This window comes from Oncorhynchus kisutch, unplaced genomic scaffold (assembly GCF_002021735.2).
Source record: "Oncorhynchus kisutch isolate 150728-3 unplaced genomic scaffold, Okis_V2 Okis03b-Okis08b_hom, whole genome shotgun sequence".
Taxonomy (NCBI): domain Eukaryota; kingdom Metazoa; phylum Chordata; class Actinopteri; order Salmoniformes; family Salmonidae; genus Oncorhynchus; species Oncorhynchus kisutch.
In genome coordinates, this window is record NW_022261980.1 from 6850291 (window position 1) to 6872986 (window position 22696).

At 43.7% G+C, this 22696-nt stretch overlaps 2 protein-coding genes across 5 annotated transcripts in view; both read right to left on the minus strand.

Annotated features, from left to right (window-relative positions):
- Positions 1-12: 12 nt before the first annotated feature.
- LOC109877171 (sorting nexin-1) lies at positions 13-10306 on the minus strand. 4 transcript variants are annotated; one of them, XM_031812833.1, is made up of 16 exons: positions 10150-10306; positions 7621-7777; positions 7436-7503; positions 6088-6144; positions 5250-5316; positions 4571-4614; positions 4185-4326; positions 3947-4025; positions 3649-3724; positions 3319-3432; positions 2959-3052; positions 2638-2843; positions 2077-2220; positions 1891-1971; positions 1708-1779; positions 13-1577 (listed from the first exon to the last, which is right to left on the minus strand). In XM_031812833.1, exons 1-16 carry the CDS (start codon positions 10264-10266, stop codon positions 1527-1529), a joined length of 1569 nt encoding a protein of 522 aa, XP_031668693.1. In that variant the 5' UTR covers positions 10267-10306; the 3' UTR covers positions 13-1526. The 4 variants fall into 4 exon arrangements, with proteins under 4 accessions (XP_031668693.1, XP_031668691.1, XP_031668690.1 ...); XM_031812831.1 differs by lacking the exon at positions 6088-6144 and having other exon boundaries at positions 7380-7491; positions 7618-7777; positions 10150-10286; XM_031812830.1 differs by lacking the exons at positions 7436-7503; positions 7621-7777; positions 10150-10306 and adding an exon at positions 6328-6508 and having other exon boundaries at positions 6088-6201.
- Positions 10307-12762: 2456 nt separating this feature from the next.
- LOC116359656 (neogenin-like) overlaps positions 12763-22696 on the minus strand; it is a 34974-nt gene continuing 25040 nt past the window's right edge. Inside the window, exons 13-19 of the mRNA XM_031812829.1 lie at positions 21508-21646; positions 19659-19897; positions 19266-19358; positions 18653-18826; positions 17445-17723; positions 16087-16217; positions 12763-15413 (exon numbers count right to left, since the gene is read on the minus strand). Coding sequence (XP_031668689.1) covers positions 15264-15413; positions 16087-16217; positions 17445-17723; positions 18653-18826; positions 19266-19358; positions 19659-19897; positions 21508-21646 — 1205 coding nt within the window. The 3' untranslated portion in view covers positions 12763-15263. The remainder of the gene's footprint in view (positions 15414-16086; positions 16218-17444; positions 17724-18652; positions 18827-19265; positions 19359-19658; positions 19898-21507; positions 21647-22696) is intronic.

Consider the following 22696-nt stretch of genomic DNA (forward strand, 5'->3'; position numbering starts at 1 on the left):
TCAAACATTAAACAAAGTTCAGTCAATCATCTTTATTACTCACTTCTATATAATTTTCAGGAATATCTTATCTAAATGCGAGTGGTTACAAAAATAAAGCACATCTCGAGGAAAAAGAACAGACACTCATATAAATGTTGGGTAAGAAAACTAAAGGAGTCAACACTTGTATCACTTTGCTTTCATCATCATTACACACTGCTAGTCAGTGCTGGATTTGGGTATAACCCCAACCGGAACTGAATAGCGGCACCTAATTTTCTACTGCTCGAGTTCCTGCACCTTATATAGAATATTTAGTTCAAAAGTATTATGGACTTCCTGCACCTTAACAGTACCAGCACACAAAATGAGTACTGACACCTATTTCAGTCCAAGTCAAGCACTGTTGCTAGTTTATCAAAATTGCGAGGAAACTTGACCATTGGTTTAAAGTACTGAAGAAAAAAATACTTGGGTATGTGTACATTACATTACTATTTATATTTGACTACTTTTACTCCACCACATTCCTAAAGATATGTACTACTCCCATACATTTACCCCAACACCCAAAATAACTTATTACATTTTGAATGCTGAGGCAGAATAGAATTATGTGCCACAGTCTGTCTGTAAATACATTTAAAAAAAGAAAATCATGCCATCTGGTTTGCTTAATATAAGGAATTTTATGTATAGCATTGACCTTTACTTTGTACTTTTACTCAAGTAGGACGATTGAGTACTTTTCCCAACACTGAACATGACATATTTCACAATCACATTGAATTCAATGAGGCTACATGTTTGAACACAGATGTAAAAAATATACTGATGGTCAGTTCAGAAAGACTGTTGTTGATCATAATTATTTGAGGTTACAGATGTATATCAACTGATGATCAAACAATGGTGAACACGCACAGACACAGGCAGGCACACTCATCTGATGGGTCACCATAAACATACACTCCATGCTTCCATTATTTTGTCCCTTCACTGTAGGTCTGCAAATGCACAAATTGAGGACAGTTGGTATTAGTCCGTCTATCAGTTTGAATGAGCTCTCTAGTCAAAGTGGTATTTCACACGACACACACAATTTACTACATTCCCCTCTATGCTTTTGTGGATCCAAAAGTTATTTCATGAGCTTTTGTAAACAGTTATGAACTGCCCTCCACTGTAAACAAACACTACTACTCTAGGGAAGTACCTCAAAACGTGAACACTTTAGGATTGTTAAGTCAAACTCTTCCTATCGGAGTAAGGGTGGCCCAAGAACACGGAGTAAACATATCCCACTTACACCACTGACATGTTTACTTAGAAAAGCTAGACTGTCAAATTCATCTCTGTTGAATCGATACATTGTGCCGATGTAGAGCATACTGAAAAGCTGGAAAATAAATCACTAATGCTAAAATAATATGGATGAGATGTAGAGTAGTTGTCCCCTCTGTTGCATTGTCTTCTGGGTACAGAGTCAGGAGGTAAAGTGTTCAAAAAGGCAGTCGTTCTCTTCCTAACGTCCTCAAGCCTCATCATGCTATCGCTTTTGCTTCAGGCAGGAATGCTTCCCAGAACTTTACGTGCTAGATCCAAGAGGGGGAAAAGTGAAAAGAGAGCACATCAATATCTGGAGTATAAAGACCAATATTTCAAGCAAACAGTTACATGGAAAAACACACATTTGAAGAGATTTTAAAAAAGAGTACAGATTACCCGCTGTTGAGACTGTAGAAGAGACTCCAGATATTTCACTATCTGGCTTTTGAAGTCATTGGACTTCTCTTTCTGTTAGATGGAGGGGAAGAAAATAACGGTCATGTAGATTTTCTCATGCAAAACTACCCTGAATACGGGAGCAAGATGTTGCTCCGATGCAAAAAATTAATAAATCCTTACCTCAAACCTGAGGAATTCCTTGCGGACGGTTACAGAGATCCTGTCAAAATCCCTCTCGTACTGAGTGACTTTACCCTCCCACTGTGAAAGACATGAGGGGAAGAAGGAGAGTTTAATGTGGAACTAGAAGTCAAAGCAATACCACCTCCCTTTAAGCATGCATTAACACAGTGCTGGCTCCTGTACCTCAGTGATCTCCTCTTTGGCCTGTTGTAGTTTGTCAGGCTTGTTGGCCCACAGAAGCTTTGCCTCAACCTCCCTCTTCTTCTGCAGGGTGCTCTGAGCCTCCTGCCAGCGCTGCCACGTTTTCATGCGCTGCTCAAAACAGCCCTGAGGACAACATAACGAGAATGCCCAAATTAAGCGCACAGCACGAGTTCAGACCAAAATCTGCACCACATCAATTTCACATCGAGGGCACACAGATTCTAGCTAGTAGCTACCCAGTTTAGCACCAAATCTAGCAGCGTTTGCACTAATCTTCCATAGACATTTTGGATTTACTCATCCAGTTAATGTAGTCGTAGCGTTCTATTTAAAATTCAGGCCGTAGAATGAAGTTTCCGTACCCTGACGGCCCCTAAGTAGGCGGATGTAGAATGAAGTTTCCGTACCCTGACGGCCCCTAAGTAGGCGGATGTAGAATGAAGTTTCCGTACCCTGACGGCCCCTAGTAGGCGGATGTAGAATGAAGTTTCAGTACCCTGACGGCCCCTAGTAGGCGGATGTAGAATGAAGTTTCAGTACCCTGACGGCCCCTAGTAGGCGGATGTAGTCGGCCAGCAGCTCGGCCAAGATGAAGAAGTCACTGGCCGCCTGCTCCTGGTGTAGCGTCTCCATCTTGTCCTCCACCTCAGCCAGTTGGGAGAGGGCCCGGGACAGAGCTGTGTTGTCCTCCGAGTTGCCCAGCATGGCCATGCTCTTGGCGAACACTGCTGTGTTCCCGCAGAGCTCTGACGAAACAACAGATATAACAGGGTCATAATTTTAAAAAGCTCCAATCTGCTTTAAAGCTCCAATCTTATCAAAAGGGTTTTAAAGCAGACATCTTTTTTCTGTGAATCTCACCCTTTCTGTGGTTGACCAGGGAGTCCACCACCGCATGGAGTTTCCTCAGCTGCAGCTCCTCGCTCTCCACCTCCTGCAGTTTGTTGTCAAACCACTGGAACACAAAGCAACGTGGGAGGTACGATCAGGCAACCAATCTACATCAATTCAACTAATTTGAATGACAAAGGGGACGTATCGACCCAAAGCTTTACAGAGGCATACGCATCCCGTTTAGCAGACAGGAAAGAAAAATATCATCATTTTACAGAAAAAATTAATAAATGCAAAAGCTCCAACATTAATTTAGATAACTGACTTTACTGCTATGATTTCTTGTTTGGCATTTGAGTAAATCAACCAGAACAGTGATTGTCTTACAGCATCCGAGTCGCTGATCTTGATGGTCATCTTACTGACAGCATCTGATGCTCTGTTGATCATCTTCAGGAAACCAGCTCCACTCAGTGTGTGTGTACCCACCGCCCTAGGCAGCTGACAGACACACACACACACGCACGCACGCACGCACGCACGCACGCACGCAGACACACACGCACGCACGCACGCAGACACAAGCAGACGCACGCACGCAGACACACACGCACGCAGACACACACGCACGCAGACACACACACGCAGTGAACAAATTAATGCATGATTCCAGTAGTCTGTGACAGTATTGACAGCTAATGACTTTAGAGCACCTACCTCGTCTCTTTCCAGGAACTCTCTGACATCAGGGTCTTGTAACAGGGATGGGTGACACACTACTCTCTGCAGGTACCTAGAAAATCCCACAAATATCAACGGGCTAGACTACAGGGAGGAAACACTGCAATGCCTGCCATAGCAATGAAGATACAGCAATACATTCTTAACAAAAGCAAAGGAATATGACAAATATCAACAGGCTAATATAAAACACAATCTGAACATGATACTTCACCGTGCTGTACATGCAAAGTCTGAGTACAATAATGGTAAAAGGTGCTTCTTCAGGTTCTACCTCTCCAGAGCCGCTCTCCTCCTCTCCACAAAGTCAGCCGAGGAAGAGTCATCCTTTCCCACCTTCACTTTGGTCATCCCTAGGGAGTCAAGACATGGTGTTACTAGTGTCTTTCTGTATTCCATGTGCCGTGATCAGTACCCTGCACCTGTGAAATCTACCGGGTTTGCATACTATACCTGCAACCAGGTTTTTGAAACTGGCTGGCAGACATAAACTGAAAAATGTAGTTCCTTACCCACAACGCTCTTCTCTGGTGGTGGAGGGATGATACAGCCGTTCAGAGAGTGCTTCACTGACAGCTTCTCATACAGACCAAGGAAATCACTGAACCTCCTCCACACCGAGAATGTCCTGTTCCTGAACATGGGTAATGTAGTCTAGGGGGTGGAATTAGTGAGGCTTAGTATCAGTTTGCGCAAGACGAAATCACAAGTTCTGATTCCATAGAGGACACTGGCAGAAGTAGGCCTACTCAACACAAGCAGAGTAATTCCTTCAAATTGTTCATGGTCACAGTGCAAAGTATAGAAAAAATGGTTTGGGAGTACTACTGTATACATGACCAAAACAAAAACGAGTTGTTTAAAAAGTCCTGATTTTGCTGCTGCAGAAGTTACATACCCGAGTGGACACCTTGTAGGCCATGTAAGCGTTCATGCCATCTCCTAAAAGGGAAAATCAAATTGTCAGGTTACAGAGGTTGAGACATAGTTTAGTTTCAAATATGAAATCCGAGAGATGGGAAAATGACACACAAACTGTAAAAAAAACAATTTAAAAAAACATATCCTGGCTACAACCCTCCAGGACCAAGCGTGAACAACATTTAAAAACTAAACTGAGGTAAAGAGGTTTCAAGGATCTGGTCCGTCTTGAGCTCACGGCATCTTGTGTATACATGCTGTTCTGGCTCTTGTCGTAGCTAGCTAGCATGCCTGTCGGCTTCTGTGAGGTTTTGATATTCCATCTCCTGTTGTCTTTGTTGTGTTCTCCCATTCAAATTGACAAATCAAAACTCTCAACTTGCCATGTGTAGCTAAAGCTATAGTTAGTTATTGCTATATTGATAGCCAATATTACACTCCTAACCCTCAAAGTTGCTTGGACAAGCAAGAAAACACTCCCTCTCCCAGCAATGCCATCTTGGCTTCCTACTTTAAAAACTCAACTCAATTGAAAGGAAGATGAGATAATTACATCATAGCTTCCATGGATTAAACCACAATACACACTTCCAATGCTTCTAAATGGTTGCCAAACATCAGTTCAAAGATAGTGAAAAAAAAAATATATTCCTTACCAATTTTCTCTGGATTGGTGACAGCAACCTCCATGTCAAAGCTGTCCTCATCCTTTTCCTCTTCCAACTGAATTGGTGGAAATGAGCTGGTGAACAACAAGACTTCGGGAAATTGCACTTACATTTACTGTTATTATTCTCTCTCTTTTGCTAATGCTGCATATGATGAAAACATTTTGGGTTTTGCTAGTCTCATAAGGTCAGCAGTGTTCCCTATCCCCTGTATCTGTCTTTTGAGGGCTGATAATAATTACGGTATGGCATAATGGCCCTCCAAAGCAACGAGCAGCAGACAACAACATATTACATTAAACTAAACTGTGGTGGAATTTGTTGGGTATGTCATGTTGTAGCCTACCTGCTCCATAGACCTGGGTTGTGTTGCTGATGTCCTGTTGTAGCCTACCTGCTCCATAGACCTGGGTTGTGTTTCTGATGTCCTGTTATAGCCTACCTGCTCCATAGACCTGGGTTGTGTTGCTGATGTCCTGTTGTAGCCTACCTGCTCCATAGACCTGGGTTGTGTTGCTGATGTCCTGTTGTAGCCTACCTGCTCCATAGACCTGGGTGGTGATGCTGACGTCCAGTTGTAGCCTACCTGCTCCATAGACCTGGGTTGTGTTGCTGATGTCCTGTTGTAGCCTACCTGCTCTATAGACCTGGGTTGTGTTGCTGATGTCCGGTTGTAGCCTACCTGCTCCATAGACCTGGGTTGTGTTGCTGATGTCCTGTTGTAGCCTACCTGCTCCATAGACCTGGGTTGTGTTGCTGATGTCCTGTTGTAGCCTACCTGCTCTATAGACCTCGGTTGTGTTTCTGATGTCCTGTTATAGCCTACCTGCTCCATAGACTCAGGTTGTGTTGCTGATAGTGTAAGTGATGGGGTGAATTCCAGCTCCAGAGGACTTGGCTGTGGTGCTGGGGTTCTCCATGGACAGCTCCACCGAGACCTCTGAGGGGACGGGGACAAAGGGGGGGGGGCAACATATAACATAAGCAAGGACGTCACAGGGAGATGAACCAATTCTGCTTTTCAGTCTAGTAGGGGTAATAATAAAAGGTAAAAATGATAACATACCTGCAAATAGATCATTCTCATTGTCTGAATGGACACCGTTGGACTTAGAGTTTGTGATGTAACTGTTGGCAGCGGTGCTAGTTTCTGCTTCACTGAAGAGGTCAGCTGGTTCTTCACCATTGGCTGTGTCAGGCTGAAAGGCCTCTGCAACAGGGTTGCTCTGAAGGGGAATACAGAAACATCAATAAAGAGTACAGCACTTAGAATTGAGGGTATTAAAACAGGTCACTTTTTTAGTGCCGGCGTTTTTAAACCTTTCACATACAAAAGGAGAAGCACAAACCACAATATTTGTGTGGGGTGGACTTGGGTTATCAGTGAAAAGGGGCCAGGTCAGTTGATTGTGACAAAGGCAATTATAAAAAATAAAAAAAACTTGTAACTTCATTTATCTCCAGCACCAGCTCAACATCAACATATGAAAATGGTGCATTTGTGTTTTGAAGTAGAAGAGATAGGAAGATGTGTTTTTGACTCAAAAACATATAAACCCACCATGTTCACATGTTGATGTTGGGGGTGTTGGAGATGATGAATTTAGTGTTGGAAAATAGTGAATTGTCCCTTAGTTGTGTATTACATTGCTGCTGTATTACAATGATGCAACAGAATAAATGGGCCTACATAGCCACATGTCCATTACTATCAAACTCATTTTCGTCAAAAATGAAGGTGGGGGTAACTGTTCAAGTGTAGACTGATGTCCACTATGGGATTTGAAGACAATTTCTCATCTTTTCTTTATTTGGGTGNAGCCTACCTGCTCCATAGACCTGGGTCTGGTGATATGGACCTGTCCAGTTGTGAGCCCTACCTGCTCCATAGACCGGGTTGTGTTGCTGATGTCCTGTTGTAGCCTAACCTGCTCTATAGACCTGGGTTGTGTTGCTGATGTCCTGTTGTAGCCTACCTGCTCCATAGACCTGGGTTGTGTTGCTGATGTCCTGTTGTAGCCTACCTGCTCCATAGACCTGGGTGTGTTGCTGATGTCCTGTTGTAGCCTACCTGCTCTATAGACCTCGGTTGTGTTTCTGATGTCTGTTATAGCCTACCTGCTCCATAGACTCAGGTTGTGTTGCTGATAGTGTAAGTGATGGGTGAATTCAGCTCCAGAGGACTTGGCTGTGGTGCTGGGGTTCTCCATGGACAGCTCCACCGAGACCTCTGAGGGGACGGGGACAAAGGGGGGGGGGCAACATATAACATAAGCAAGGACGTCACAGGGAGATGAACCAATTCTGCTTTTCAGTCTAGTAGGGGTAATAATAAAAGGTAAAAATGATAACATACCTGCAAATAGATCATTCTCATTGTCTGAATGGACACCGTTGGACTTAGAGTTTGTGATGTAACTGTTGGCAGCGGTGCTAGTTTCTGCTTCACTGAAGAGGTCAGCTGGTTCTTCACCATTGGCTGTGTCAGGCTGAAAGGCCTCTGCAACAGGGTTGCTCTGAAGGGGAATACAGAAACATCAATAAAGAGTACAGCACGTAGAATTGAGGGTATTAAAACAGGTCACTTTTTTAGTGCCGGCGTTTAAACCTTTCACATACAAGGAGAAGCACAAACCACAATATTTGTGTGGGGTGGACTTGGGTTATCAGTGAAAAGGGGCCAGGTCAGTTGATTGTGACAAAGGCAATTATAAAAATAAAAAAAACTTGTAACTTCATATTCATCTCCAGCACCAGCTCAACATCAACATATGAAAATGGTGCATTTGTGTTTTGAAGTAGAAGAGATAGGAAGATGTGTTTTTTGACTCAAAAACATATAAACCACCATGTTCACATGTTGATGTTGGGGTGTTGGAGATGATGAATTTAGTGTTGGAAAATAGTGAATTGTCCCTTTAGTTGTGTATTACATTGCTGGTATTACAATGATGCAACAGAATAAATGGGCCTACATAGCCACATGTCCATTACTATCAAACTCATTTTCGTCAAAAATGAAGGTGGGGTAACTGTTCAAGTGTAGACTGATGTCCACTATGGGATTTGAAGACAATTTCTCATCTTTTCCTTTATTTGGGTGGAAACAAGTGTATGTCCAACTGAAGTTAGATATATAGATATTAGTAGAACTAGCTAGCCAACGTGCAGTGAATAGAACCGATTTAACAAGCTAGTTAGTTACATTATCAGCTGCCCCGGTCCTGAACAAGAGTGAGGTCAACCATTGCCCAGATGGGCTAAAATCAAACAGAATTAGCCACCTTGGCTAGCTACACCTGTGTGAAGCTAGCCACACTAAGGATTAGCAACAATCGTGGAATTTGCGGTTCAAATAAAAGTGCCCCATTAAAAGAGATTCAAACGAATACAAATAGTGGAATAATGCCATATTTGGACTAGTTAATGGTCGGATGTTATACAGATTCAAGACAATAATTAGTTAATTTGACCCAAAGTAATACAAATCAGTTGAAATCGCACTGTGGATGTATTAGACTTAGAAATGCATTTGTTGGCATACTTATATGCACTGTACAGCCTAACCTAAGGATGTTGCATGAAATAGGGTATCAGCCTATGAGTGACACTCACAGAAAACAACTGTGTAGCGTTTACACACATATTAGCGTTCTGTGAATGTCACTGAGTAGGCTGATACTCCATTTCATGGGTGCAACATCCATAGGTTAGCCTGTACATAGTCTCTACGAATCCCAGCGTGGCAGACTCTTCTCTCATCTCTAACATGTAGGCTCACTTTTTGTGAACAGTCATAAGACAAGTCAGAACATTGAATAAACTTAATTTAAACATACTTTACTCCTTATATAGGCGGTAATCCGAGACGGACTATCCACAGAGTAGTGTTATTAACCCGACTTTCAGTACGCTGGTCTGTATATCGGTTTGTATTTCTGGTTTTTATTTCCAATACTGACGCAATTCGCATGACTTGGCCAATATATCAACAATGGCCGAGTTTAACCGAAGCATAGACAGGACCATGTTCGATTACATTCGGCTATTGTTTACATATTGTGCATCACGTGAAATGCTATGGAGATGGAAAATACAAGTGAGAGAATTTACAGGTGCTGGAAAAAGTTGTGGAGATCAAATGTCCACAGTAAATAATTGTTTACTTGACTTTTTGCTGCGCCGGTAGGTTCTGCACGGACAACCGGTAAAGTAACCTCATATCATTTTATTCAACATTTTAGCTTGCATAGATTTGCATATTTTTTACAGCGATTTCTTTCAGACTGATTATCCATGGAATAACCATGGTAACAGTGATGTTTAGGCAAGGCTGTAGAATGAAATATAAGTATGCCCACAATGCAATTCTAGTCTAATACATCCACAGTGCGTTGTCAACTGATTTTTTGTGTGTGTCAAAACTAATTATTGTCTTTTGTTGAATGTATAAGAACATTCCTACATTGTTTAGCTAGTCCAAATTTAGCACGTTTCCACTATTTGTGTCACTTTTATTTTGAAAGCGAACCGAAAAATGCACTATTATGGTTAATCCTTTTTGTGACTAGCTTCACACAGGTAGATATCTAGGCTGGAGTGCAGCGCTTAATAAATTAGTAATTGTTTGAGTGAGTGCAGCTTGCTGACTGCAATCAAAAAACAAAAGGAGTTAACGTCAGTAAGCTATCTAATGGATTGTACCAGAATGGAGACTTGAAGAGTTGTGCTTGACAGGTAGCTAGCTAATGTTAGCCTAGCTAGCTGGCTAAACTCCGTTCTGTAGTGTACAGGGCTACTAGCTTAGCTAACATTAGCATGCTATGGAATGGTGTACAAATCAGGTTTCAAGCTGTAACTGGTATCATCTGATATGCCTAGTGCTTACATTGCCAACGAATATATCCTCCCCTTCGTCACTGTCTTCATCTGCCATTTCGGAAAGTGGGTCTTGGTTCTCTGCTCCAGGGAGAGGAGGGGGATTCCGCCGTGAGCTAGCCGCCATGTCTGTGATGATACGTCTCTAAACGGAAGTTGACAAGTGCAAAGTACTGTCTGGAGCGACACCTGCTGGTGATTAACGGCAACGCGTTTAGGAACGTCACAGACCTCTATTCTTTCTACTGTAAAACTGGAAATGGTGCTGGAAATAGCAATATAATGAAGCACCTTGTATAAAATATCTAGCCTATATAATGTATTTCAACCGCCATTCTGTATTATATGTGATGTTTTTTCATTACCATGTGGCGCCAGGTGTTAGGTTGGGCATGGGTTAAAGTGGCTTGGTCAGAGTTTTTAAAAATACACCTCTACCTTCTCCTTGAATTAATCACTAATTTGGACAGATGAAAGCGAGGGTCCTTATACCCTTCACTAATCCAGTCATGTGTTATCAGTCACAACGTATAGGAAGGACTCAAAGAAGCATGCATTTAAAAAGTATTCTGACAGAGACATACGGAAATTAGGCTGTGAAAGAGATCCTCTATAGGTATTTGTTAGGAGAGAAACTCCCTCTGTCCCCTAGAGTCCTGACAAATTAACAGTTTGATAGCCATAGAAAAACAAAGGGAACAATAGCTCCAAAATTATCATTCAAAATCATTTATTTTTGATAGTCTACTTTACTGAACAATGATTCTTATTGATGACAGAAGTGTCATTTGAAAACAGATACAAGTTCAAATGTAGGCCTACAGTCTAAGAGAAAACAGATTAAAAAGTAATTAAAAATGTTTTTTTAATCAGACTGAGTGAGCCTAACCAGCCTCCCTTTGAAATCCATTCTCTTCCTTCCATGTGTATCTTCATATGCCCATCAGTGTATTGTTGTCTAAAGCATTTGACACATATATGACAGCAATATATTTTCTCCTCGTCTCCTCTTGATATTTTTATCAATGTTCTTCTTGTTTTGGAAGAGTTTGCCACAGTCATGGCAACAAAGTAGTTTCTCTTCAGGGAATTGACTGATGCCATTTTAGTGGTTGATATTAACCATTTTCGACACATAAAGCACAAAATGCTTTTAAGACTTGAATTTCTGGTGTAGCATGAACCACATTCATTGCAGCAAAACGGTTTCTCCCCTGTTTGAAATGTCGTATGCTTGACCAAATGTCCGCTCTGACTACAAGGTCAAGGCCGTACTGACCCGTGGAGAATGGACACCGAATTAAAACGGATGCATTTTGGTCCGTGTGGAGTGTGTGACGTGAAACGCATGCTCTTTTCTAATTCGCTAAACGGATGGTTACTTATCCTTCGGCCCGTCCAAAGTTCAACTCAGATATTTTTGTATGTGAAAAATGGATTGAAATGTTATGGTTATGGACGCGTCAACGTACGACTTCCATTGAGAAAACCAGAAAGAACTCAAAGGGCCAGTCTGGTCTCGCCCTCAATGAGTTTCCACTTTATTCGCATTGATGTGATTTGTCACCTGTGTGAGTCTACATGTTTAACCTCGTGACTGAAGGATTTGCCACATCGTTTACACCGATATATTTTTTACCTGTGTGAATTCTATGATGAATTTTCAAATGACTGGCTTTAGAAAAGCTTTTGCTGCACTCTGGACATCTGTATGATTTCTCCCCTGTGTGAGTCCTCATGACCGAACAGGTTTGTCTTGCCGATGAAGGATTTCTCACGTTCTAAGCATTTATATGTGGCCAACCCCATTAAGATGTAATAATTGATAGGTAAACTATTGTTATGCTAGCCAAGTAATGTTGGGGGTTAATATAGAATTGCCTGGTGAAGTTAAGATCAATAGATCAAATGAGTTTCAAAGGAAGAAAACAATTTAATTTTCATTCATTTGCATAGAATGTGTATAGATGCAAGAGCTTTGTCCTAGCTCTCTCTCTTTGACTTGAGTATCTCCGGTCCTGACAGTCGTCCTCCTTCACTCTCCTACCCATTAACACTTATGTCACTGAGCTTCACAGAGATCTGGATTTACTGCCGAGAGTCACTGGTTCGTTCTGATACTGTTCTTCAGCCCCATAAATGTGCACATCTTTTTACCTGCATGCAGCTCACGTATTCCACTGGCTTGGTTCATTTAAAATGTAAAAACTATTAACCTCCTTTGGCTGGTTTGACAAGTTTGTCGATTTCTTTATTTAGTTCATTTAAAAAAAAAGGGAAGTTTGGCTTAACAATGGCTGCGAAGACATTGCTAAGCGTATTTTCAGATCTAGGACCAGGCGAAGTGAACACGTCTAGCGTCTCTTTGATCTAAGTGGTAATGTCTCCTCAGGTCCCCTTCCTCCATTGACAATCACACTCCAGCCTATATATAGTTGACTCTCAGTATATGAAAGTGTTGCCTGTGCCAACAGGTCAATGACTGGTTACTGGTATTAAGCAGAGCTACGGTAAGTATTATAGAGAATAAGTAAGGCAAGGTGATCCTTGAGCATTTTCTATTTTTCTGTACGTAAATCCTAGACGTTATAACGCCCATCCATCCACCCTCCTTTTGTTTTTACCTTAAGTAACCACCTTGTCTTGTGTTTCCATACAAACGTAACATATACTTATTTGAGTGTCCCGGATTTCCATTTACGATGTTACACCTAGTCTATGAAGGCAGGCATCCATTAAAAAGTCTCATGGAGAAATAGATCGACGCCCACACACACACGCATGTACGACAAACACACACAACCAATAAAATACGACATGCATGACAAAACAGACAAGTAGAAGCTTCAACTTTGTTAGTATTCATAATAGTTGGATACACAATGTATAAGAGCACCAATAAAAATAAAAAAACATTTTTCTCAAACTTTTTTTTTTTTAAGCCACAGAATATCCTACAGAAAGCAAAGAGATCTCTGTACAGAAACAAGCAACAGAATACCTCAGCAGCACAGTAAAACCTGCCGCTCAATTTCATATCTCAAAAACAAATGACCATTAAAACAAGACCAGCTGCCTGCTGCTAACCTAGGACACTACTTTACAGAAACATCGCTTTTATATTTAAAACACAAGATATGGAAGATTATTTTTTTTCAAAAATTGTGAAAAAGTGCAATACAGGCTTGACTGTCTACAACTTAATAGGTTATTCCCAACGGGTTAGCGTCCTGTCTTTTTCCCACGGTCCACTTTCTTTTTCATTCTTTTTATACATGCTCCTTTTGTATCCATAAGTAAAATCTCTTACAGTTATATTGACATTCATGACGATGTACATTATGAGAAACATGGTATTCACAAAAGTAGAGCATGTAACTAGGATTGCAATTACATTTCTTTGGGTAAGAGGGCAGATGAAAAACTAGCTTCTTACATTATCATATTTAATTTTTTTACATTGGAATTGTGTACAGAACAAGTTTATTTTTTCTTCATACAAAACAAACTACATGTAAAAAAAAAATCTGAATCTGGGAGTCCCATTCAATAGGCCAACATCGTTGCAAGTAGCATTTAAAAAGAGCGATGAAGCAGTGTTTCTTTAACAGACCTCAGATAACAGTAAACACTTATCCTTGATTGAAAAACCTGGTTTTCACATGACAGAGAGAGATAAAGAGCAAAAAACAGACCTCTTCAACCAAATATTGGCTCTTGGAAACAAGACATCCATTTCATAGCACTTTCATATGATATATTGCCATTCCATTGAAACGACTGACTGGGTAGGATGTGTGATTGCGGGGTGAGGCACTCCGAGTCCAGCAGCCTCTGGAGGGTTCATGTCCCACAGATGGTTCTGAAAGGTCACCAGCTAACAAGCCCTACTACTTGGCACTCCAAGGCCAGGCTGGCCTGAGAGTGGTGATGCTGCGTGTCAGAGGGATCACAGTGTAACTGGAAAACGTCCACAGAGGGCACAGTCATCTCCAATGTAAACGTACGGACACGTTTCGTAAGGCTTTTTGAAACAGAGCTCCCACAAACAAAAAAAGACTGAACATTTCAATGTATAAAGGGGCAACACAATGCCAGAGAACGCAATAAACCATTCAAATGTAATGGACTAACACGCAAGGCATCTCCCCACAAGATATGAAAAGTGAGTGTTTGAGGGTCTATTTTGTCACTCTCCTCCCAAATAAAATGAAATGATTGGCTAGGCTGGGGGGGGGGAATAGAATGAGGCCGTTTAAAAAAACATATGTACATATCTATACGGATATGTAAAAAACATATGTACATATCTATACGGATATGTAAAAAACATACATGGCATATTAGAGAATAATAAGAGACTTGGCACAATATATAACACAGAGTAGGGAAAACAGACGTCATTGGATCAAAATGATAGCTATAAAATTACCGCTTTTATGGAAATGGAGGGGACTGTTGTCCAACGTTCACTTCACTGAAACAGGGCAATAGATATACAAAAACGCACAAATAAGTGACACTAATTAAACAAACACTGTGTTTAGATTGTGTTTCGTGAGCACCAACATGAAATACCGGCATATTTGACTCTTCCTCTTGACTTGGAATCACAATATGATGTCTGTCGGAGCGGTCTCCCCGGCAACCATAGGAGCGGTCTCCCCGGCAACCATAGGAGCGGTCTCCCCGGCAACCATAGGAGCGGTCTCCCCGGCAACCATAGGAGCGGTCTCCCCGGCAACCATAGGAGCGGTCTCCCCGGCAATCAAAGTATGAGAGCAACCTTCTGATGCATTTCAGTTTTTGTGCTGAGAAAATTCACAATCTTCTGGTTGAAAGCGACCAATGTTAGATATCGTCTCTGAGAATGTTTCTTCATAAAAAGGTGAACTGTCGCTTTTTAAAATGGCCATCTCCTTCCTGAGACTGAGCAAGGTAAGCCAAAAGTTGAAAAGTTTCAGTTGAGATTTTTTGTTTGTCTTGAGTGGGGTGTGTAAGATCCATTTACGGTATCCATTTTGTACCGGGGCATCGGGCTCCCAGTTTGCTGAGGGCTGGCAGTGTGTGTGTGTGTGTCTGCTTGTATGTGTGTGAGCAGCGTAATGAGTGGGCGTGTGGTTCTCAGGCTGTGGTTATAGCGTTCAGGTCCTTCATCAGGTCCTCTAGGTGGGCCATCTCCTCTGTCAACTCATCAGGCTCGTAGCTCTGAGGGAAAGGAACAGGGTTACTGCGGGGAGCAAGGGAGGAACAGGAGGGGAGGGAGGCAAGGACCTGGGGAAGGGAGAGGAGAGGGTCAGTTTGTTTTTGGAGGGGGTGGGAGTAATGAGGTTTACAAAATAAAGGGTGGGTGGGGAATTGGTCAATGGGACTGCAGCATGAAGCCAAGCCCAAGACAAACAAAGCAGCATCAACAGCCAACCAATATGTTAAGGCATTGAAAGGGGGCAAGACATCAATGTATGTGCAAAACCATTCCAATGGGTTAAGGGGAATTATCATGGGCAAAACCATTCCAATGGGTTAAGGGGAATTATCATGGGCAAAACCATTCCAATGGGTTTAGAGGAAGTATTAGAAATTGAATGCAATAATATCAATGATCACAAGCAGCCAACGATAACACCATAAAACAGTGAGGGAGGCAACAAGTTGCAAAGAATAAAGAGAGAAAAGAAACAGAAATGTGATTAAATGTCATTTAGGATTGTGTCCAAAAGAAACATGACATGATCTTGGAATATATTCACTAGTTCAATGGGTTTGATTGATCTATGACCAGGTTTTTACCCCAACATGACATAGTAATTCATGTGTACTTCCTGTATTTAAAGTGTGTGCAAACTACAATAACAACCAACATGACATGATATGCCAGCTGATTTCACAGTCATAATCAGCATGTTGTAGCCTTTCTACACTAAGACCTGGGGGGAGCAGTACTCACACTGTCTACATCCTCCAGCATCTTGCTGGTCTCGGGCACGTCTGGCGCACTGGGCACCGTGACTGACATGGGGGGGCGTACCCTGCCCAGGGTGCCGATGGAGGCTGTCTTTACTGAGTGGAGCTGGGGCCCTGAGATACAGACAGAGAGAGAGACAGAGATACAGACAGAAAGAGAGACAGACACAGACAGGACAGGCAGGACAGACACAGTTCCAAAGGGATTGATAGTTAGAGGGAATCACAAGTCATCTTCATTAAATGTGTTTCCTTTCCTTTCTCAAGAAGCTCTACCAACAGTGTATGTTCATCTGCAGTGGGGGTGTAAAACATGTACAGAAAACTGCCCAAATAAAGGAAACGCTTGAGTAAATGAGGGATACAAAGTATATTGTAAGCAGGTTCTGAGTTAATTAAGCAATTAACATCCCATCATTCTTAGGGTGTCTACAGTTGCCCATTATTTTGACTACCATGGATGGAAGAGATCTCAGTGACTTTGAAACAGGTGTATCAAAGGAGCATAGGGTGTGTGTGTGTGTGTGTGTGTGTGTGAGAGAGAGAGAGTCACTGGATCTCAACCCAATCCAACACTTATGGGAGATTCTGGAGCAGCACCTGACAGCATTTTCCACCATCAACAAAACACCAAACTATTGCATTTCTAGTGGAAGAACGGTGTCACGCCTCCCTGGTGGCGCTGTGGTCTAAGGCACTGCATCGCAGAGCTAGCTGTGTCACCAGAGATTCTGGGTTCGATCCCAGGCTCTGTCACAGCCGGCCGCGACCGGGAGGTCCATGGGGCAACGCACAATTGGCTGTATGGGAGGGAGGGTTTGGCCGGCAGGGATGTCCTTGTCTCATCGCGCACTAGCGACTCCTGTGGTGGGCCGGCCGCAGTGCACGCTGACCAGGTCGCCAGGTGTTTCCTCTGACACATTGGTGCAGCTGGCTTCCGGGTTGGATGTGCGTTGTGTCAAGAAGCAGTGCGGCTTGGTAGGGTTGTGTTTCGGAGGACGCATGGCTCTCGACCTTCGCCTCTCCCGAGCCCGTACAGGTGTTGTAGCGATGAGACAAGACTAACTACTACTAATTGGATACCACGGAATTGGGGAGAAAAAAGGGGTAAAAAAAGACCGGTGTCACATCCCTCCAATAGAGTTCCAGACACTGGTAGAATCTATGCCATGGCTCCTTGAAGCTGTTCTGGTGGCTCTTGGTGGCCCAACGCCCTATTAAGACACTATGTTGGTGTTTCCTTTATTTTGGCAGTTACCTGTATGTGTACATACGCCTGTCCTAATGCATGGTGTGCATATGTGTGTACATGTATGTATGTATGCGTGATGTGCTCCTCACCAGTCTGAGTAAGCAGCGGCATGCTGGGCAGGGCGGGCGACTCGAAGATGGCGGCGGGGTTGGCGGGCACGGCAAAGCTCTTGAGGGGGTGAGTGGGGCGCACGTGGGCGGTGGGGGGCTGGCCGGCACTGCAGTAGCTGCCGCTGGCGCTAGGCTCATCGTCGGTGGCCGTGGAGTCTTGGTAGCTGCCCTCGGGTTCCGGGTGCTGGTGCTCGGCTTGGCAGGGGGGCTGGGCCTGGGGTGGGAGGGGCTCTGTGCTGGGGGTGTTCCTCACCGACTCTGCAGTCACAAAAGGAGTGTGGGGGGGACAGGTCAGTGGATGGTGTGTTTGAGACAGTATGTGTATAGCCTGGGTTCTAGAGTGGTTGTGTCCATAAATAGGAGGCGTTAGTATCAACGTCAGGATGAAGCCTGATGAGTTTGGTGGAAAATATGGAATAAATTTGTTATCAAGGTTGTTTGGTTCTGCAACACTCAAAGGTGTCATGACTGGCTTAATGTATTATAAATTACTATTATTATTTATTTGTTTGACCTTTATTTAACTAGGCAAGTCACACACTAATGAGTATTGGCAAGTGAATAGTGGACAAGGCCACAAGAACAATGAAATGAGACCGCTCCACAGATAAAAGGATGTGACAGCCCCACAGTGGACCCACAGATAAGAGGATGTGACAGCCCCACGGTGGACCCACAGATAAAAGGATGTGACAGCCCCACAGTGGACCCACAGATAAAAGGATGTGACAGCCCCACAGTGGACCCACAGATGAGAGGATGTGACAGCCCCACAGTGGACCCACAGATAAGAGGATGTGACAGCCCCACAGTGGACCCACAGATAAAAGGATGTGACAGCCCCACAGTGGACCCACAGATGAGAGGATGTGACAGCCCCACAGTGGACCCACAGATGAGAGGATGTGACAGCCCCACAGTGGACCCACAGATAAGAGGATGTGACAGCCCCACAGTGGACCCACAGATAAAAGGATGTGACAGCCCCACAGTGGACCCACAGATAAAAGGATGTGACAGCCCACAGTGGACCCACAGATTATCGGATGGACATGAAGATGAAAGATAATGCTCCTGTGTTCTTCCTCAAAATCAGGCCAGAAAGACAGACAGAACGACCAGGTGGGCCCTTGGCGCTGCCCGCTTGTATTCCCTCCTCCATCCTGCGGGCGGCAGCGGTCTCTCACCTGTGGAGCCCACCATGTCTAGATAGGAGATGGGGGTGGCGCAGACGTGCGGGCGCAGGTGGGCACTGCCCTGGTGGTGATGGAGGTAGCTGCGTGTCGGGGATGCCAGGCTGCCCGTGTGATAATGGTGGTGATGGTTATCAAGGGAATGGATGGGGTGAGCGCTAATCACAGCTGTGAATGGACACACACACAGAGACAACATTTAATCAGCCGTGCTGACGAAGGGGTGGGGAAGCAGTGCTGTTCAAACACACACACACACACAGGCCAGGTTCATAGTGACACCATAAAGCAGTAGTATTTAACCATACACACGTATACAATAACTCCACAGAGTGCGTCTGATGGACATTTGAATTGGCAGCATAATTTGGTAGTGAATGAATGTGTTAAACTGAAATGAGATGAAGGCTAAAATATAGAAACAGATCCTATAGAACCACATGTTGACTGTAGTGCGCTCAGTCTATTGACTGTAGTGCATTATCACGGGAGGGAGAAACCAGCATATTCTTTTCCTTTCAGCTGAACAGTACGATAGTCTGAGTGGTAAATAATCTATTGACCTCAGTGTGACCAATGAGAGCACAGATCCCAAACACACACTTACGCTGGGGGGGCTGCGTATCGAAGGGCATCATCATTTTAGGCCGCATCCCCCGGCGCCCTGCCAGCGCAGATATGCTGTCTTCTGATTCGTGGCCTGCAAGTCAGAGTTTTTTCCTTGATCACTATTGGTAGTGACTCTGAATGAAGAACGTCTGAAAATGTAACTGTTCTTGGATTGACAGGAACAATCGAAGGATTTGGTAATCTGGCTCCTGAGAGAAATCTGTGACTCAGTCGTGAGGCTGGGTTTGGTTAGTGGTGATTCTTCCCTCTAAACACAATGTATGAAATGTTAAATGTATGAAAAGCAGGAAATGTTTAGCATGACAACGACAAAGACAGCCTCTTCAAAACACAGACAAAGGAATCCCCAAACTGATTACATCAATCTGACCTCGGTAGGAGTTCCGTCTCTGCAGCAGGCTGTTGTCCAGGCTGGGGTCCACGGGGTTGATGTCCTGCGAGGTGCGGGGGATGGGGGTGTCAGTCATCACCGGGTTGGGCTCGGGGGACTTGTCAATGGGCTTGAGCTCCAGCCGCTCGTGGTGGATCCATAGGTCTGGAGGCTTCAGGTCCTTGGAGTTGCCCTTGTACTTGTGGGAGCTGTTGGACGACTTGGAGGCCGCCCGCTTCCTATGGGTTAGAGAAGAGGAAAGGGGGGGGGGTTGAGATGTCAGTTGAAAAGGGGGAGGTGGATCCCCGTTAACTGTTGCAAAAGCAGCAGCTACTCTTCCTGGGGTCCACACAAAACATGATACAGAATGACATGATACAGAACACTAATAGACAAGGACAGCTCAAGGACAGAACTACATACATATTTTGTAAAGGCAGAAGTAGCCTCCATATCAATGTATAGACACAAGCTAACAAGGTCTAATAGGGGAGCGTTATTTTGCCAATGAGGTGTTGATTTATCTGTTTTTCGAAACCAGGTTTGGTGTTTTTTTGAGCAATCTGAGATGGAAGGGAGTTCCATGCAATAAGGGCTCTATATAATACTGTACGCTTTCTTGAATTTGTTCTGGATTTGGGGACTGTGAAAAGACCCCTGGTGGCATGTCTGGTGGGATAAGTGTGTGTAAGTTGACTATGCAAACAATTTGGGATTTCCAACATATTAATGTTTCTTATAAAAACTATTAGCCAAGAGACTGGCAGCATAGTATTTATATCAGCCCTCTGATTACGATGAAGAGCAAAACGTTCCGCTCTGTTCTGGGCCAGCTGCAGATTAACTAGGTCTTTCCTTGCAGCACTGGACCACACGACTGGATAATAATCAAGATTAGACAAAACTAGAGCCTGCAGGACTTGCTTTTTGGAGTGTGGTGTCAAAAAAGCAGAGCATCTCTTTATTATGGCTAGACATGTCCCATCTTTACAACCATTGAATCTATATGTTTTGACCATGACAATTTACAGTCTAAGGTAACACCAAGTAATTTAGTCTCCTCAACTTGTTCAACAACCGCACCATTAAATTACTAGATTCAGCTGAGGTCTAGAACTTAGGGAATGATTTGTACCAAATACAATGCTCTTAGTTTTAGAGATGTTCAGGACCAGTTTATTACTGGCCACCAGCAATAAAGGGGGGGTGTTGGTTGAAGGGGGGGAGGGGTGATGTCAGTTGAAGGGGGGGGGGGGGGGTGATGTCGGTTGAAGGGGGGGGGGGGGGGGGGGGGGGGGGGTGGGGGGGGTGATGTCGGTTGAAGGGGGGGGGGGGGGTGATGTCGGTTGAAGGGGGGGGGGTGATGTCGGTTGAAGGGGGGGAGGGGTGATGTCGGTTGAAGGGGGGGAGGGGTCATGTCGGTTGAAGGGGGGGAGGGGTCATGTCGGTTGAAGGGGGGAGGGGTCATGTCGGTTGAAGGGGGGAGGGGTCATGTCGGTTGAAGGGGGGAGGGGTCATGTCGGTTGAAGGGGGGAGGGGTCATGTCGGTTGAAGGGGGGAGGGGTCATGTCGGTTGAAGGGGGGAGGGGTCATGACGGTTGAAGGGGGGAGGGGTCATGACGGTTGAAGGGGGGAGGGGTCATGTCGGTTGAAAAGGGGGAATCATATTAAGTGGTAGGGAAAGGAAAGTGAAAGATGACAGAAGGAAAGGTAGGTGGATAAAGGAAAGCAGACATTTCTGCTCCTCTCAGGTATTCTGTGTGTGTGTTATAACCCTGTGTTGTTGGTCTGGTATTGGCTGGGACATTAGTGACCTAAGAGACATTATTGCTACAGCGCACCAGCTCACTTTTTCTGGTGGGAGGTGGTGCGTCGTGTGCAGAGGAAGGCCCCCACAACCACCACAATGATGGTGAACGCTCCCACAGAGATGATGACGACGATGACCAGGATGTGGTTGTCCCCACTTCCTGTAATTCCTGGTTTTCCTGGAACAAAATGGACCAGAGAGGTGAGAAAGAAAATCCTATTTATCCACATAATAATTAATGTCCTCATTGGAGATCAAATAGCGTATTTAACAATTCATTTGTTTGTGTGTCCATTCATTAATTTCCCATTATACTTCTTTTAGAATGATGACTAATATTTCAGACCAATAGGAGACTTGTATAAGGGGTTTGGGTTAGATTACATTTCATGAATTACTTCTGTCCCACTTTATGTGGATAGTCCCATATAGATGCTCCATGGATGGTCACACTATCAACAAACTATCTGTTGATAAGCAACTGCTTGCTAAGGTTAGGTTTAGAATGAGGGTTGGGGTGAATGTTAGAGTAAGGGTTAAGTTTAGGGTTAGGATAAGGGCTAGGGTAAGGATTAAAGTAAAGGTTCCGTTTAGGGTTAGGGTTAAGGTTAAGTTTAGGGTTAGAGTAAGGGTTAAGGTAAAGGTTAAGTTTAGGGTTAAGGTAAAGGTTAAGTTTAGGGTTAGGGTAATGGTTAAGGTTAAGTTTAGAGCTAGGGTTAAGGGTTAAGGTAAAGGTTAAGTTTAGAGCTAGGGTTAAGGTAAAGGTTAAGTTTAGGGTTAGGGTAATGGTTAAGGTTAAGTTTAGAGCTAGGGTTAAGGTAAAGGTTAAGTTTAGGGTTAAGGTAAAGGTTAAGTTTAGGGCTAGGGTTAAGGTAAAGGTTAAGTTTAGGGTTAGGGTAATGGTTAAGGTTAAGTTTAGAGCTAGGGTTAAGGGTTAAGGTAAAGGTTAAGTTTAGAGCTAGGGTTAAGGTAAAGGTTAAGTTTAGGGTTAGGGTAATGGTTAAGGTTAAGTTTAGAGCTAGGGTTAAGGTAAAGGTTAAGTTTAGGGTTAAGGTAAAGGTTAAGTTTAGGGCTAGGGTTAAGGTAAAGGTTACGTTTAGGGTTAGGGGTTAAGGTAAAGGTTAGGGCTACGGTAAAGGTTAAGTTTAGGGCAAGGGTTAAGGTAAAGGTTAAGTTTAGGATTAGGGCAAGGGTGAAGGTAAAGGCTAGGACTAGTTAGGGTTAAGGT